General features: G+C 44.1%; 1 protein-coding gene across 1 annotated transcript in view; it reads right to left on the reverse strand.

Moving 5' to 3' along the window:
* The window catches only part of GTPBP1 (GTP binding protein 1), a 76401-nt gene that overhangs the window by 9865 nt on the left and 47245 nt on the right, over nt 1-19291 (reverse strand). The window contains exons 3-7 of the mRNA XM_077278795.1: nt 17693-17804; nt 13894-14074; nt 4957-5305; nt 3978-4101; nt 1462-1576 (exon numbers count right to left, since the gene is read on the reverse strand). Of these exons, the coding sequence (XP_077134910.1) occupies nt 1462-1576; nt 3978-4101; nt 4957-5305; nt 13894-14074; nt 17693-17804 (881 nt within the window). The remainder of the gene's footprint in view (nt 1-1461; nt 1577-3977; nt 4102-4956; nt 5306-13893; nt 14075-17692; nt 17805-19291) is intronic.

The following is a 19291-nucleotide window of genomic DNA, read 5'->3' on the forward strand; positions in this document are numbered from 1 at the left end:
GTGCTTCAGTGCTTTAAAGTGCTACTAGTTGGAGGTATTCAGAGCTTCCTGCACATATATATGTGCACATACACATGTATGGGTTCTCTTAACATTCATTCATAACTCATATATGCAAGACAGAATACCAGCCTATCGGGAATATTATACAATGGCCACCAACCGGCCCCAGCCTGTATTCTGCATAAATGATCTTAATCCTTTTGTCCAGTCAAATACATATACCCACACTAGAAGCTCTAAATCACCAAATGTTTCCTTTGGAAAAGACTCATCAAATAAATATGTCCCTCGCAACAAGCTCGACGCGTTTCCCCTCCACCATATCATGAGGGAACCTGCCCTGAGGTGCTGAGGATCATACTGTGTGAAACCGGTCATCTATGGATAAGCTAAGTAGTCCTATGGCATATACTTTTTGCTCCTGATGAACCTCGTATATTGATGGAGGGGAAACGCGTCGAGCTTGTTGCGAGGGACATATTTATTTGAGGAGTCTTTTCCAAAGGAAACATTTGGTGATTTAGAGCTTCTAGTGTGGGTATATGTATTTGACTGGACAAAAGGATTAAGATCATTTACGTAAAATACAGGCTGGGGCCGGTTGGTGTCGATTGCATAATATTCCCAATAGGCTGGTATTCTGTCTTGCATATATGAGTCATGAATGAATGTTAAGAGAACCCATACATGTGTATGTGCACATATATATGTGCAGGAAGCTCTGAATACCTCCAACTAGTAGCACTTTAAAGCACTGAAGCACCTTATTATTAATATTACTATTTTTTGGTTTATATCTATTTAATAAGGGATAAAGTAGGGCATCAGCCGTCGAGGAGCGGGGGCGCCAATCACGTAAAATTTGTCAATAGGGTGCCAACCTCCGCTGACAGGCAGGGACAAGATAGGGACAGTCCCACATTTCCACTATATCCCTGTGGACCAGATTCTAAGTATGACAGTCGGCACAACATATGTATGTTAATCAACTATCCCACCCTATAAGGGCCCAATAGGGATAGTAGGGATAGCCGACGGTCAGCAGGGGGGCCATCTGCGTAGGTAAAAGGGTGCCAACCTCCGCTGCCAGGTAGGGTGCACATAGTGAAGTGCAGGGCTAGGCACCACCCTGGCCTTTCCTATTGGTTGTGTCTGTTGTTATGGTGATGGTTTGTGCAGTGCACTTATCATGATGTTCTTTTAATAATTTAATAATAAAAGGTTACATTTTAATCATTTAGTACTGGGGTTTTTTCGTCTGAATTTTTTCAATAAATATACCCTCAAGGATAATTTTTCTTTTTCTGTGAAAGACAGTGTGAAAGGGCCTAAAAGGAATCCAATGGTACGGAGATTACAGCGATCATCAAAGCCTGAGGCAGTCACATGGTCATAATCCCATCTACCCATCCTAATATTAAGCTAATAGAAATATCCATTGAGACGAGAGATTTGTACCTTTCGGAGCTGAAGTTGGAAGCTGTGACAATAACATCATCCTTGTTTTGAACCAAGACCGGGATTTTTCTACATCCAGGAGACTTCAGCAGCCTCTGCAGCAGCTTCAGCGTTTCTACAAAGTCACCCAAAAAAAAAGTATTAATAATCTTTAACATAAGCAAAACATTTCACTTTCTTCGTATTTGTAGGAAAGAAAATAAAAATCTAAAATTTTAAATGTTCAACTTGTTCCCTGTAGTATGAACATTTCCGTAACGCTTTGGTATTAGACTCAATTTAGGATATTTGCATGGCAGAGCCTTAAGCCGTGTTCAGAATGGGCAAATATTTTCATGTCAATGTCATAACTGACTTCATAACTGTATAATAATCTGGAGATTGTGTTTCCCCGCAGAGAACGGCAATGCCACATATATTACCCAGCAGAGAACGGCAACGCCACATTTATTACCCAGCAGAGAACGGCAATGCCACATATATTACCCAGCAGAGGACGGCAATGCCACATATATTACCCAGCAGAGGACGGCAACGCCACATTTATTACCCAGCAGAGGATAGAAACGCCACATTTATTACCCAGCAGAGGACAGCAATGTCACATTTATTACCCAGCAGAGGACGGCAATGCCACATATATTACCCAGCAGAGGACAGCAATGCCACATTTATTACAAAGCAGAGGACAGCAATGTCACATTTATTACCCAGCAGAGGACGGCAATGTCACATTTATTACCCAGCAGAGGACGGCAATGTCATATTTATTACCCAGCAGAGGACAGCAATGCCACATTTATTACAAAGCAGAGGACAGCAATGTCACATTTATTACCCAGCAGAGGACGGCAATGTCACATTTATTACCCAGCAGAGGACGGCAATGTCATATTTATTACCCAGCAGAGGACGGCAACGCCACATTTATTACCCAGCAGAGGACGGCAACGCCACATTTATTACCCAGCAGAGGACGGCAATGTCACATTTATTACCCAGCAGAGGACGGCAACGCCACATTTATTACCCAGCAGAGGACGGCAACGCCACATTTATTACCCAGCAGAGAACGGCAACGCCACATTAATTACAAAGCAGAGGACGGCAAAGCCACATTTATTACCCAGCAGAGGACAGCAATGTCACATTTATTACCCAGCAGAGGACAGCAATGTCACATTTATTACCCAGCAGAGGACGGCAATGTCATATTTATTACCCAGCAGAGGACGGCAACGCCACATTTATTACCCAGCAGAGGACGGCAATGCCACATTTATTACCCAGCAGAGGACGGCAAAGCCACATTTATTACCCAGCAGAGGACGGCAAAGCCACATTTATTACCCAGCAGAGGACGGCAAAGCCACATTTATTACCCAGCAGAGGACGGCAAAGCCACATTTATTACCCAGCAGAGGACGGCAACGCCACATTTATTACCCAGCAGAGGTCGGCAACGCCACATTTATTACCCAGCAGAGAACGGCAACGCCACATTAGTTACAAAGCAGAGGACAGCAATGTCACATTTATTACCCAGCAGAGAACGGCAACGCCACATTAATTACAAAGCAGAGGACGGCAATGTCACATTTATTACCCAGCAGAGGACGGCAATGTCACATTTATTACCCAGCAGAGGACGGCAACGCCACATTTATTACCCAGCAGAGAACGGCAACGCCACATTAATTACAAAGCAGAGGACAGCAATGTCACATTTATTACCCAGCAGAGGACAGCAATGTCACATTTATTACCCAGCAGAGGACGGCAATGTCATATTTATTACCCAGCAGAGGACGGCAACGCCACATTTATTACCCAGCAGAGGACGGCAATGCCACATTTATTACCCAGCAGAGGACGGCAAAGCCACATTTATTACCCAGCAGAGGACGGCAAAGCCACATTTATTACCCAGCAGAGGACGGCAAAGCCACATTTATTACCCAGCAGAGGACAGCAAAGCCACATTTATTACCCAGCAGAGGACGGCAACGCCACATTTATTACCCAGCAGAGGTCGGCAACGCCACATTTATTACCCAGCAGAGGACAGCTATGTCACATTTATTACCCAGCAGAGGACAGCTATGTCACATTTATTACCCAGCAGAGGACGGCAAAGCCACATTTATTACCCAGCAGAGGACGGCAAAGCCACATTTATTACCCAGCAGAGGACGGCAATGCCACATTTATTACCCAGCAGAGGACGGCAAAGCCACATTTATTACCCAGCAGAGGACGGCAAAGCCACATTTATTACCCAGCAGAGGACGGCAAAGCCACATTTATTACCCAGCAGAGGTCGGCAACGCCACATTTATTACCCAGCAGAGGTCGGCAACGCCACATTTATTACCCAGCAGAGGACGGTAATGCCACATTTTACACTTGATAATGACAATAATATAACGTGTGCCTAATGCATCAAAACAGACGTTGTGAAGCAAGACTCCACTGTTATCAATCGACATAGGATATGATGAATGCCTCATTTTTACCTTGCAATATGTTTGCCGGACACATGTCAATCTTTGTTACCACTACAAAGACTGGAACGTTCAAAGCCAGCGCCAATCCCAAGTGCTCCTTTGTCATACCCACTATGCCAGCGTTACTGCCAACCTGAGGAAAGGAAGAAAAATATATTGACGACTTTTAATAGTAGCAAGCTTCATGTTAGAATTAAAAAACAATAACTTGCGTTCTACTCTTGAAATTTCAGAAAAGCACAACTGCTGTCCGGTGACAGATCGGAGAACTTTTGAGCCCAAGTCTAGTAATCTGACATATAAAGAAGCAGCACATGTCCTGTTGGTTATTCAGCTGCGGTCCTTAGGAGCACCCGCCTGCTTTCCTAAATTTTCTGTATTGCTGTAGTCCCCATACAATAGTTTTAGATCATCTCTTTTCTTACAGCTTGGTGTTTTGCTGTTCCACTGGCAGCACAGAATGGATTGTGAATGGGTTTACATTTGCCAATCTGTGGTTGTTAACAGCCACTGATAGCACACATATATAGAATCAGGGTCTCTGCCTCTACATCATGCTGCCCTCAGAGGGTGAAAAGACTCCATTTAATGTCCTGTGTGAAGGCGCCAACTGCATTTTCGGGTGCAAAGAACAAGCATTAATAAGATTGTGCCATGTGCTGACTGTCATTGTTCTTGGTAGCACACGTCTGGTTTACATGGGATGACGTGCTGCTAAGAACGCCAATTTTCAAGTTAACTTAAAACTCATTACGAGCGGTTTTTCGGGTTCGTAATGTGATTGCCAGCTCACTTACATTGGTGGATCAGGAAACCAGTATTCTTAGAACACTCGGTTCAGACAGACAATCGTACAAAAAAAGGCACCCACACACTGGGAAGGTACACACCCCTCAACAAAACACCTAGTTCTTTCAATAATTTCTAGCAGGAATACTAGAACAATGATGGCAGAGCACTTACAAAAGATATTATATTATATTCTCACCATTAGCATACAGAAGTCTGGCAGATGACCCGTCATTCCAAACACTGTTGTCTTCAGGTATTTCTCATGGCCAGCGAGATCAATGAAAGTTATGATCTTCGAAGATTTCTCACATATCTTGGTCCACTCCAAGCTTCCACCATGACTGTCTGGCTTATTGACAACATGACCATGGCTATCAAATCCCAAGATGTCATTTCCTACACTGCTGGTTCGACCCGATTCAATCTCATGTTTGTGCCGAAACAGCTTCTGTCTGGCAAAGCCACGTCCATTGTCAAGTTCTCCATGAGTCAAAACTCCCAAGAGTGTGCTTTTTCCAGCATCCACGTTACCGACTACAGCAACCCTATTAGAGAACAGAAAGGGTATGGTCTCAGATATTAAAAAGTACAAAGCCATGCCATGACTATTATTGGTGGCAGTCCGCCCTTTGGAACTCCTGCCAACCACAAAAACGAAGAGACAATGGTTCATTTGGATTATTCCATGCACAGATGCTCGCTCCACCAGTCGCTCACTACAATAGTTACGTTAATTGCAAGGTTAAACTAAGTACTGTGGAGAATCTTATTTAAAGAGTAACTTAGTTTTTATTTCATATATCAATGGTATATGTGAAAAGAAGAAACTTTATAATATACATGTTAGGCTGCTTTCACACTAGCGTCGGTACGGGCCCGTCGCAGTGCGTCGGGCCGACGTACCGACGCATGCTGTGAAAGAAATGCCCGATGTGGGCAGCAAAAGTAGTCTTAAGACGCTTCCGCTGCCCCATTGCAAGGTCCGGGGAGGAGGGGGCGGAGTTTCGGCCGCACATGCGCGGTCGAAAATGGCAGACTCGACGCACAAAAAAAGGTTACATGTAACATTTTTTTTGTGCCGGCGGTCCGCCAAAACACAACGCAACAGTCGCATGACGGTGTGGCCATACGTCGCAATGCGTCGGTAATGTAAGTCTATGGGGAAAAAACGCATCCTGCAGACAACTTTGCAGGATGCGTTTTTTTCTCCTGAACGACGCATTGCAACGTATTGCAAACGACGCTAGTGTGAAAGCAGCCTAAGAGAAATCTTTTTTCTCCTCCTGGACTGATCTTTCATTTGTAAAATCTGTATACAGTGAAGACATACTTTCCAATTACAGAGACGAGAGATGAAAGGTTTGTTTTTGTTTTTTCAATTCTTTGGAGGGAGAAGCTAGATGCGTACATTCTGCTTTATAAGCACCGACTGTCACTCCCATCTAAGAAATGTCAATAAACAGTATATCTTCATAGATTTTACCCATAAATTTACAGTAAGATCAGTATCAAATATACCTCAAATGAAAAAATAAACTTCACAGTTCTCTCAGAAGCACTTGGACACTTTATCTTCAAACCTAATTTATGCTGCAGACCTCTCCCCCCTTCCTAATTTATTCCTCCTCTTTAGCCACCAGACAGGAAGCCTAGTCCTAGTCCCCGAATCTACAAGCCTGCCACCTCACATTGACCTTATTCCTTCCTCATACCGCAGACGTTGCTTGCATAAAGAGGAGCCGTCAATTTCATGCTGTATGACAGCGCCACGATTGGTCAGCATCATACAGGGGAAGAAGTACAAGCCCCCAGTGAAAACTAACAGCATCCACTTGACTTACAGAAAATTAACTCATTAGGGGATAAATACTTACATTTGGATTTTGTGAAGATGTTAGCCTAAGAAAGAAAAGATTTTCTTCTGCTCTGTCACTATTACATTGTGTGTCCCATTCAAAGCAATAAATTTGATGACATTGCCTCTTTACTTTATTTGATCCCACCTTAACATTAACCCCTTAGTGACAGAGCCAATTTGGTACTTAATGACCGAGCCAATTTTTACAATTCTGACCAGTGTCACTTTAAGAGGTTATAACTCTGGAACGCTTTATCGGATCCCGCTGATTCTGAGACTGTTTTTTCGTGACATATTGTACTTCAAGTTAGTGGTAACATTTCTTCGATATTACTTGTGATTATTTATGAAAAAAATGGAAATATGGCGAAAATTTTTAAAATTTTGCAATTTTCAAACTTTGTATTTTTATGCCCTTAAATCAGAGAGATATGTCACAAAAAATAGTTCATAAATAACATTTCCCACATGTCTACTTTACATCAGCACAATTTTGGAAACAATTTTTTTTTTTTTTGTTAGGGAGTTATAAGGGTTAAAAGTTGACCAGCAATTTCTCATTTTTACAACCTTATGTTTTTTTTTAGGGACCACATCACCTTTGAAGTCATTTTGAGGGGTCTATATGATAGAAAATAACCAAGTGTGACACCATTCTAAAAACTGCACCCCTCAAGCTGCTCAAAACCACATTCAAGAAGTTTATTAACCCTTTACGTACTTCACAGGAACTGAAACAATGTGGAAGAAAAAAATGAACATTTAACTTTTTTTTGCAAACATTTTACTTCAGAACCATTTTTTTTTAATTTTCACAAGTGTAAAAACAGAAATTTAACCACAAATTTTGTTGTGCAATTTTTCCTGAGTACGCCGATACCCCATATGTGGAGGTAAACCACTGTTTGGGCGCACCGCAGAGCTTGGAAGTGAAGGAGCACCGTTTGACTGTTTCAATGCAAACTAGGAAACTAGACCCCTTAAGGAACTTATCTAGATGTGTGGTGATCACTTTGAACCCCCAAGTGCTTCACAGAAGTTTATAACGTAGACCCGTGAAAATAAAAAAATCGCATTTTTTCTACAAAAATGATCTTTTTGCCCCCAAATTTTTATTTACAAGGGTAACAGGAGAAATTAGACCACAAAAGTTGTTGTGCAATTTCTCCTGAGTACGTCGATACCCCATATGTGGGGATAAACCACTGTTTGGGCGCACCGCAGAGCTTGGAAGAGAAGGAGTGTCGTTTTACTTTTTCAATGTAGAATTGGCTGGAATTGAGATCGGACGCCATGTCACGTTTGGAGAGCCGCTGATGTGCCTAAACAGTGGAGACCCCCCATAAATGACACCATTTTGGAAACTAGACCCCTTAAGGAACTTATCTAGATGTGTGGTGAGCACTTTAAACCCCCAGGTGCTTCACAGAAGTTTATAATGTAGAGCCGTGAAAAGAAAAAAAAAAAAAAAAAAAAAAAAAAAAAAAAAAAATCGCATTTTTTCTACAAAAATGATCTTTTTGCCTCCAAATTTTTATTTTACCAAGGGTAACAGGAGAAAATGGACCCCAGAAGTTGTTGTACAATTTGTCTTGAGTACGCCGACACCCCATATGTGGGGGTAAACCACTGTTTGGGCGCATGGCTGAGCTCGGAAGCAAAGGAGCGCCATTTGACTTTTCAATGCAAAATTGACTGGAATTGAGATCGGACGCCATGTCGCGTTTGGAGAGCCCCTGATGTGCCTAAACAGTAGAAACCCCCCAAAAGTGACCCCATTTTGGAAACTATACCCCCCATGGAATTTATCTAGATGTGTAGTGAGAACTTTGAATGCCCAAGTGCATCACAGAAGTTTATAATGCCGAGTCGTGAAAATAAAAAATATATTTTTTTTAACAATAAAGATTTTTTAGCCCCCAAGTTTTTATTTTCACAAGGGTAACAAGAGAAATTGGACCCCAAAAGTTGTTGTCCAATTTGTCCTGAGTATGCTGGTACCCCATATGTGGGGGTAAACCACTGTTTGGGCGCACGGCAGAGCTCGGAAGGGAAGGAGCGCCATTTTGGAATGCAGACTTTGATAGAATTGTCTGCGGGCGTTATGTTGCGTTTGCAGACCCCTAATGTACCTAAACAGTAGAAATCCCCAACAAGTGACCCCATTTTGGAAAATAGACCCCCCAAGGAGCTTATCTAGATATGTGGTGAGAACTTTGAATGCCCAAGTGCTTCACAGAAGTTTATAATGCAGAGTAGTGAAAATAAAAAATATTTTTTTTTCCCACAAAAAAGATTTTTTTAGCCCAAAAATTTTTATATTCACAAGGGTAACAAGAGAAATTGGACCCCAAAAGTTGTTGTCCAATTTGTCCTGAGTATGCTGGTACCCAATATGTGGGGGTAAACCACTGTTTGGGCGCACGGCAGAGCTCGGAAGGGAAGGAGCGCCATTTTGAAATGCAGGCTTTGATAGAATGGTCTGCGGGCGTTATGTTGCATTTGCAGAGCCACTGATCTACCTAAACAGTAGAAACCCCCCACAAGTGACCCCATTTTGAAAACTAGACCCCCCCAAGGAACTTATCTAGATATGTGGTGAGAACTTTGAATGCCCAAGTGCTTCACAGAAGTTTATAATGCAGAGTAGTGAAAATAGAAAATATTTTTTTTTTTCCACAAAAAAGATTTTTTAGCCCCCAAGTTTTTATTTTCACAAGGGTAACAAGAGAAATTGGATGCCAATATTTGTTCTCCAATTTGTCCTGAGTATGCTGGTACCCATATGTGGGGGTAAACCACTGTTTTGGCACACGGCAGAGCTCGGAAGAGAAGGAGCGCCATTTTGGAATTCAGACTTTGATAGAATTGTCTGTGGGTGTTATGTTGTGTTTGCAGAGCCCCTGATGTACCTAAACAGTGGAAACCCCCCACAAGTGACCAAATTTTGGAAACTAGACCCCCTAAGGAACTTATCTAGATATGTGGTGAGAACTTTGAATGTTCAAGTGGTTCACAGAAGTTTATAATGCAGAGTAGCGAAAATAAAAAAATATTTTTTTTTCCCACAAAAAAGATTTTTAGCCCCCAAGTTTTTATTTTCACAAGGGTAACAGGAGAAATTGGACTCCAAAAGTTGTTGTCCAATTTATCCCGAGTACGCTGATGCCCCATATGTGGGGGTAAACCACTGTTTGGGCGCACGGCAGAGCTCAGAAGGGAGGGAGCACCATTTGACTTTTTTAGCGCAAAATTGGCTGTCGTGTTTGGAGACCCCCTGATGTACCTAAACAGTGGAAACCTCCAAATTATAACTCCAACCCTAACTCCAACACACCCCTAACCCTAATCTCAACCCGATCCATAATCCTAATCACAACCCTAACGATAATCACAACCCTAACCCCAAAACAGCCCTAATCTCAACCCTAACCATAACCCTAATCAAAACCCTAAATCCAACACACCCCTAACCCTAATCCCAACCCTAATCCCAACCCTAACCCTAACCCCAACCCTAATCCCAAACGTAACCCTAATCCCAACCCTAATCCCAAACGTAACCTAATCCCAACCCTAATCCAAACCCTAACCCTAATCCCAACTCTAACCCTAACTTTAGCCCCAACCCTAACTTTAGCCCCAACCCTAACCCTAACTTTAGCCCCGTCGTCACAAAAAAAGTTCAATGTAACCTTTTTTTTGTACGTCGCGTCCGCCATTTCCGCGCATGCGTGGCCGTAACTCTGCCCCCTCCTCCCCAGGACATAGACTGGGCAGCGGATGCGTTGAAAAACTGCATCCGCTGCCCACGTTGTGCACAATTTTCACAACGTGCGTCGGTTCGTTGGGCCGACGCAAGTGTGAAAGAAGCCTAAGGCTACTTTCACACTAGCGTCGTACTCGGCCCATCGCAGTGTGTCGGGCCGACGTTCCGACGCTAGCGTTGTAAGCGCCGCACAACGGGTGCAGCGGACGCTGTTTTTTCAACGCATCCGCTGCCCCATTGTGAGGTGCGGGGAGACGGGGGCGGAGTTCCGGCCGCGCATGTGCGGTCGGAAATGGCGGACACATCGCACAAAAAAGTTACATGTAGCTTTTTTTGTGCCGACGGTCCGCCAAAGCACGACGCATCCGTCGCACGACGGATGCGACGTGTGGCAATCCGTCGCAATGCGTCGCTAATGCAAGCCAATGGAGAAAAAACGCATCCTGCAAGCACTTTTGCAGGATGCGTTTTTTCTCCAACGACGCATTGCGACGGAAGCCAAAAAACGCTAGTGTGAAAGTAGCCTAACCCTAACCCTAGCCCTAAATTTAGCCCCAACCCTAACCCTAACCCTAAATTTAGCCCCAACCCTAACCCTAGCCCTAACCCTAACCCCAATTTTAGCCCCAACTCGTCTCTCCTGCCGGCCGGCAGATGTCAGCAGATGGCGGGCGCACTGCGCATGCGCCCGCCATGAGGAAAAAGCCGGCCGGCAGGAGGAGACAGAAGAGGACCCAGGGACACCGGGTGAGTATGATAGGGTCCCCGAATCCCCCTATTTCTCTGTCCTCTGATGTGCGATCACATCAGAGGACAGAGAATTACAGATCGCTTTTTTTTTTTTTGCGGTCGCCGGTAAACTGTTAATTACCGGCGATCGCAAAACAGGGGTCGGTGCAAACCGACCCCGATCATGTTCTTTGGGGTCTCGGCTACTCCCGGCAGCCGAGACCCCAAAGATCTTCCGGGTGCCGGGCGCACTGCACGTGCGCCCGCCATTTTTCCCCCAGAAAAAAGATGGCGGCGCCCATCGGGAGCCACGAGGAGCACCGGGGGAGATAGGTGAGTATTGGGGGGCTATCGGGGGCCATCGGGGACCCTATTTCTCTGTCCTCCTATGTGCGATCACATCGGAGGACAGAGAAATTAAATGGCAAATCGCGGTTTGTTTGTTTTTTGTTGCGACCGCGGGAAAAGGTTAATTACCGGCGATCGCAACTCGGGGGTCGGTAAAAACCCCCCGAATCATGTTCTCTGGGGTCTCGGCTACCCTCGGCAACCGAGACCCCAGAGAAAATCCGACTCTGGGGGTCGCTATTCACTTTTTCCACAGCGTCGTTAATTAACGGCTCTGTGGTTTAAGTACCCTTAGCGGCGGCCGTTAAAAGGCGTATCGGCGGTCGTTAAGGGGTTAAAACCTCTGAAAGATCACCAACAATTTCAACGTTTCCTGCAACTGTGGTTGTGCTTTGTAAATCTAAAGGCCCCGTCACACTTAGCGACGCTGCAGCGATACAGACAACGATGCCGATCGCTGCAGCGTCGCTGTTTAGTCGCTGTGTGGTCGCTGGGGAGCTGTCACACAGACAGCTCTCCAGCGACCAACGATGCCGAGGTCCCCGGGTAACCAGGGTAAACATCGGGTTGCTAAGCACAGGGCCGCGCTTAGTAACCCGATTTTTACCCTGGTTACCAGTGTAAAATGTAAAAAAACAAACAGTACATACTCACCTTCGCGTCCCCCGGCGTCCGCTTCCTGCACTGACTGAGCGCCGGCCCTAACAGCAGAGCGGTGACGTCACCGCTGTGCTGTGTTTTCACTTTACGGCCGGCAGTCAGTCAGTGCGGGAAGCAGACGGCAAGGGACCTGACAGACACCGGAATGTGATTACGTAGTGTTTGTTTTTTTTAACATTTACGATGGTAACCAGGGTAAACATCAGGTTACTAAGCGCGGCCCTGCGCTTAGTAACCCGATGTTTACCCTGGTTACCAGTGAAGACATCGCTGAATCCGTGTCACACACACCGATTCAGCGATGTCAGCGGGACCTCAACGATCAAAAAAAGGTCCAGGCCATTCCGACACGACCAGCGATCTCACAGCAGGGGCCTGGTCGCTGCTACGTGTCAAACATAGCGAGATCGCTACTGAAGTCGCTGTTGCGTCACAAAACTTGTGACTCAGCAGCGATCTCGCTAGCGACCTCGCTTAGTGTGACGGGGGCTTAAAGCTGTAACTGAGGAGTGGCCTTCTGCACTATGGACAGAACATCGCCCACCACCACTGTGGTTAGTAATGGGGGACCTGCAGTTAGTGCAATTATATCATACTAGATGGAGGCCCGATGCTATCGCATCGGGAGGGCGGTAATGTCACGATGGGGGCAGGCATGCGGCGCTGTTGTTGCCTAATGGCATCCTGTGATAATCTATTGACTTTTGCATCAGGGGACTCATGTGCTTGACGCCTACGCTTATATGCATGGTTTTTGTCCCAGCGATGCTGTTGCTCTTCAAGAGTCTCATTTGTCCTTTGTTGTCTTCGACGTTGTGCCTTTGCTGCTTTCCTTTCATTGTCATACTTTTTATGAGGAGCCATGTTGGTGTTGACATTTGATTTTTAAAGGGGTTTTCCCACGAACAAAAGTTTATTTTAAAAATTGTCTGTGTCTGACCGTGTACCGAACATACCACATCTCCTGGGCAGGGGAGGAAGCAAAAGACAATACTGACATTCCAGCAGGGGATCACAGTGGTTTCATTTTGTGAGGTAAAATATTTCACGGACTTTTTTTTTTTTTTTATATATATATTTTACCTCACAAAAAGTCCGTGAAATATTTTACCTCACAAAATGAAACCACTGTGATCCCCTGCTGGAATGTCAGTATTGTCTTTTGCTTCCTGTGTGCTCCGTACACGGTCAGACACAGTCAATTTTTAAAATTAACTTTCGTTCATGGGAAAACCCCTTTAATGTGACCGGCTTTCTCGGCCTGTAGACACGTCGTGCATCTGCAGCTGAGATCAGCCGAATGATTCACTGCACCTGGGCGTAATTCGCGCAGGTGCAGTAAATCAGACCGCCGCCATCTTTGTGCAGACAGATAGCGGCGGTCACATTAAAACTGCGCATGCGCTCCTCCTGTACAAAGATGGCAGCAGTCAGTGAATCATTTGGCTGATCCCGGCGGAGGAGTGTTCGCGACTGGGTTCTGCTGGTGGTATCGCACAAGAGGCTGCATGCGTGGTGAGAGTGTGCTGCGACGGTTTTCCACTGGTGGTACCGCGCAATAGGTTGATACCAGCAGCAGTTTCCATATTGAGACACCCATCACTTGGGTGTCCCAATATGGCGGTCGGTGAACTTCCTCCGCTTAAAATTCTGGGATATGGTGACATCTGGACAGAACAGGAAATGAAACAATTTCAAGGCAATTATATAAATAGATATAAAAAGATAGGTGTCTCGTCCATAGCGCCTCATGCACACAAAAGTCTTACCTTACTTCCAAGAAGTCATTATCGCCAACACATTTGCGCACCAGATAGTCTCTAACTTTTCCTCCAGCCTCTTGGTGCTCCCGCAGCAGAATCATGTCAGCACCAATTTGCTCTGCCATGCTAGTTACTGTCGCAATAGACGCCTCCATGTCTGCTTCATCAAGACCATATTCTGTCCCATCTAAACAAAGGACAAAAGGTCTCCTTACTAGCAAATCATTAAGGAGTGCTTAGGGCAGCAGTATCATTTTCACATATGGACTCATTTAGGACATCCAAGAATTACGTCCATGCTTTATCCATGATGAATCCATTAACGGTTATTGTGCTATTCGCATGTTTTATCATTTCTATGGATCCAGTGTCAACAAAATAAAAAAAGTCACAAGGAAATTTTTGATTGGAGTTACAGTTCAAAATTACCCATACAAATTTATGGGTCAATGATTACCATTGTGATGGATAGGAGAAGCTTTGCAATTTCCTTTTTTTATGTACAGACACACGTGAGAATCACTGATGAAAATCTGATCTGAAACGGATGACATTTTAACCTGTTTGGTGTAAATTAAAAAAGGAAAAAAAAAAAGTAATGTAATGAGGCTTAAGATTGATTCCTCTTCAATGTGCTATCACAATACCTAAAGTGCTCTTTTCTAACCGCACATTTTAGAAAAAAATGAATGCATAGATTTAAAAAAAACAAACAAAAAACAAACACACATTTTTGGCATAGGATTCCCCACTGACGAGCACTGCACAGGGACATGGAAACACACTAAGAGGACGCATGTCCATTTTTTTTTTTTTTTTTTATAACGCCTATTGCAAGTTTATGGGTAGAATCTGCCCATAAAACTCAGTGTACCGGCAAGAGACATGGACATGCTGCGGATTTTAAACTCACACCACAGGTCACTTTACGCCAAGTGTAAAAGAAGCATAGAAGGCAGGAAAGGTCTATAAATCCTGGAACTGTATGTTCCCACGGTCAGTAAACACTGCGGGATGGATGCTGCATACAACCGCAGCGCTCAACCCACAGCATCTATAGTGTATGGGGTTCAAGAAGTCCCATGTCCACATGTGTGCACCAGCGCCCGCGGCTTACCTACGGAGACAGACATGCGGCGCGTCTTTCTAGACCACTGCATGTTTATTTATAAATAAGATAAATATCACGAGTACATAATCGATTTATAACTCCGATAGAGGTAAAAAGTTGTACCCTAACCTGTTTTAGTGCAAAATGATATGCTTGCAGGATGTAGTCTGCGCATCCCCTCTTCCTGAATCTGCATTGTAGCAGATACGCCAGTGTGATAAATCTTTTTTTTTTCTGGGCAGTTTGAAGCACGTTGGATAGATTTATTTTATTTACGGTAGTTATCTTTAAAAGTTATATTTTATGTTATTCCACCTCGGTCAGGCCCAGATACTGCCCTTTAGGGATGCCTCTCTTAAGAGGGACAAGATAGTGGTTGTCCCACTTTAGAGGGCACTGGTGGAAGTCTGCTTCCTGTAGTACACAGATGTCCATCAGCTTTAGAGATCTAGAAAAGACAATTTACTGATCTTTTATAGAGGGGCCGTAAAAGCCGAGGCAGAACACATGCCCTGGAAAGATGCTAGGAACTCTTTAGGCGATATGCTTGACATGCCCTTTTCTGAGCTACTGATACCGCTGCACTGCTCAAGGAACCTTTAACTATCTTTATTATTATTTTTTTACCCTGCTACTACAATTGCCCCTGATGAGGCCTATGAGAAAAGGTTGAAACGCGTAGGGAATGGTCGGGGTTCACTACTGCAGGGCCATACTTGGGTACTGTTCATGTTAGGGCAGGAGTCCGGCACTTGGGCACGATAAGACATAATAGGGACTGAACTAGATTACTCCTATGATGCTTTCTGACAGTTATCTCCAGTGAAACTGGTGAGATCCTCCTATTTTTTAACTATTGCACTGGTTAGTCATGTGCACTTTGTGAATGTCTGTCATATATTTTATTTATCGGTGCTTGAAGTTTTACTCCCTACACGTTAAGTGAAGCTTTATGGTTTCCTATGCTATTTACCATCGATTCTGGGGAAAGCCATATTAGCTACAGCTATAAATCGCATCTTTACTGTAATATGCAAATTATTGCCTCTTCTGAAAAAAAGAGGACTTTACTCTATAGCGCCACCTATTGGAAGTAGAAATCCTACAAGTCACAATCAACCCTTTAACGAGTCGTGCAATATGACTTAGGATAAAAACTGTAACTACTTCTGGATAAAGGGTTGATTTTTACTTGCTTTAATAAAGTCCATGTAGAGAACAAGTCCAAATATGTCACGTAGACATTAAATTTACATTAATAGCATCTTGTGCACAAAAAAAAATTCCTTATCACCTCCCAACACAAAACTGAACAAGACGACGTCAGCAGAACCAGCTCTGTATGGTTGTGGAGATTGTAAAAGTTATGTCCTTGTGACTAGGTTTGAAAGAAAGAAAAAAAAAAAAGTGAGAAGAGGGGTGTGTTTGATGTGACATCTTACATGGTTTCATTCATGTGGTTCTTTGTATATAGGAGTAAAATATCAGGGAGCTACGAGAGGAAGGACTGCTCAGTAATGACTCCTGGATAGAGCTACGCAGCACGTGGCCACAAATCCAGCCGCGGGAACCGGTAGGTTTACTTCTCATACAAACTGCAATATTGGAGCTACGTGTCAATACAAGATAAGGAACCACCAGTTCTGCAACTTCTCATTCAGTTTTAAGCTAAGTGCACACGTCGCAGAATTTCCGCGGAAATTCTGCAACTCCTGCCGCGGGTATATCGCATGCGGAATTGGCATGCATATTCCCGCAGAAAACTAGCGTTTTGCGTAGCATAATTAGCTTGCAGAATGCTAGCGTTTTCCAAGCGATCTGTAGCATCGCTTGGAAAACTGATTTGACAGGTTGGTCACACTTGTCAAACAGTGTTTGACAAGTGTGACCAACTTTTTACTATTGCTGCTGCCTATGCAGCATCAATAGTAAAAGATAGAATGTTAAAAATAATAAAAAAAATGGTTATTCTCACCTTCCGAAGGCAGCCTATCTCCTCAGCGGCTTCCGTTCCTAAAGATGCTTTGTGTGCAGGACCTGCGATGACGTCACTGTCACGTGACCGCGACGTCATCGCAGGTCCTTCACACAAAGCATCCCTGGGAACGGAAGCGGTAGCGTGCACCGCTGAGAGGCGGGAAGACTCCGGGGCCATCAGAAGGTGAGTGAGTATATCACTATTTTCTATTTTAATTCTTTTTTTTTTTTTTTTTAACAATTATATGGTGCCAAGTCCGTGGAGGAAAGTCTCCTCTCCTCCACCCTGGGTACCAACTGCACATGATCTGCTTACTTCCCGCATGGTGGACATAGCCCCATGCTGGAAGTAAGCAGATCAATGCATTCCTAGGTGTGCGGAATCCCCGGGATTCCGCAAATTTAATGAACATGCTGCATTTTTTTCTGGAATGCGATTCCGCTCAGGAAAACAACGCAGCATGTGCACAAAAAATGCGGATTGCATTCTATTAAATAGGATGCTTAATGTGAGCGTTTTTTTCCGCGGTTTTATAGCGGAAAAAAAAGCGAACAATCTGCTACGTGTGCACACAGCCTTATTGCACTTTACCGCCTTCAAATAAAAAAAAAGGACACTATTCATGAAAAACTCTTTTAAAGGTAGCACGTCATCTGCTATACTAAAGAAAGCGAAAAAATAAATAAATAAATATTCTGCAACATATAGACACTTACCAGACCCTTGTCCGATGACATGTATGGTCTCGCCCCTTCCCTCATCCATTCGATCTCGCAGTTGATGTAGTAGACTGTCATACTGCTCTGCAGTTGGGCTCACCAACACATGCTGAAAACAACAATAGTTACAATGAGCGAAAGGAACGCCAAGCCTCAGGACATGAGCGTCACACAAGAAACGTCACACCGATGTGTCACACCTGCTGCCACTCAACTTATGGAAAAACAAATTTCTAAGCCTCCGGTAGAATCACCAATAAGCGTTACTGTCTTACTAGACCCAATTATCCCTTAGGTAAGCCTAAGCAGAACGATGATCTCATGTGTGTAGACTTTAAGACCCACTATATATCAGAAAAAAGTTTGGCCCAATATGTGTATGAGGGGGTCTCTCTCGACTGGAGCGAAGGTATTAGCCTTTCATCCACTGGTCCTTTCATTCTCCAGGAGATAAGCCTCCAGAAGAGTCCGGCAGTGGCTCACTGCTCAGAGATCACATAGGAACACTCGGCCGAGACAAGCGTTCCTGTATATGGAGGAGTTGGGAGAGACGGCAGTCATCCCCAGTATCCCGCAGACATCTAATGTGTATGCGGCCTTGAAGTGTAACAATGGTTTTCATTTTTGTTTCATGAATCAATAGTAAACAAGAAAATAAACAACTTTGTAATCTTAGAGAAATCATCTGCTTTCTCTGCTAAAAATTATCCAAATTCTGGATTCTGAGGTGAAATGTGTATTCATTGAAGACAGACTGTTCCATTACGGAGATAGATGGCAGTTGCTACAGATATCCTTCCTAGACTGGAGGCAGCAGAGGGCTGGGGAGGAGAAGACCCTGTGTACAGTCCGGCCCCTGTGCACCGAAGCTTCATGATGATAGTTTGTGTGATTGTGGGTATTAAACACAATAAAAAGTATACAACTGCCCCCATGTACATACAAGCGGGAGCTGTGTTTCCTCAAGTGCATCTTTGGTGACTGACAGGTTGTTGTTTTTTTTTTTTTTTTTTTAAATTGCCAATATAAAAACACCAAACAGCGGACAATGTGAAGCCGCAAGAAGAATAGTCACTTCCTTATGCGACTTCATGAGCATGAAAGGGAAACAACATCACAGCCAGTCGTGTTTACATTGTAGTGCATGTGGTCATTCTCTACCATTTCTTTAGGGGTTGTCAGGTCTGACTGAGGATTCTCCGGTGTCAGCGCCAGGAATGGCAGTCATGTGACTGCGAGTATGCAATATGCAGATATATGGCCACAATCCCGCTACATGGGAGCAGCATCACTCAAAGAAAGAGTGAGGCCATGAACAAGTCTGGTTGGATTATATCCGGGGGTCTGCATATCGCATGCTTGAGGTCACATGAGCGCCGTTCCTGGCGCCGACACCAGAGAATCATCACATATCGTGTAACATGACTGCAAACGTGTCATTTTGGGCTGAACAACCACTAATATGTTTCAGGTGGGTTCCCGAGCAGACCCACATGGAACAGACAGAGTGCAAAGACCATTTCTGGTATCTTCACATTAAGTTTCTAATGAAGACTTCTTCAGGAAACACACTCTTTGGGTATGTGTGCACAAGAC

This window comes from Ranitomeya variabilis, chromosome 8 (genome assembly GCF_051348905.1).
Source record: "Ranitomeya variabilis isolate aRanVar5 chromosome 8, aRanVar5.hap1, whole genome shotgun sequence".
In the NCBI taxonomy this organism is placed as follows: domain Eukaryota; kingdom Metazoa; phylum Chordata; class Amphibia; order Anura; family Dendrobatidae; genus Ranitomeya; species Ranitomeya variabilis.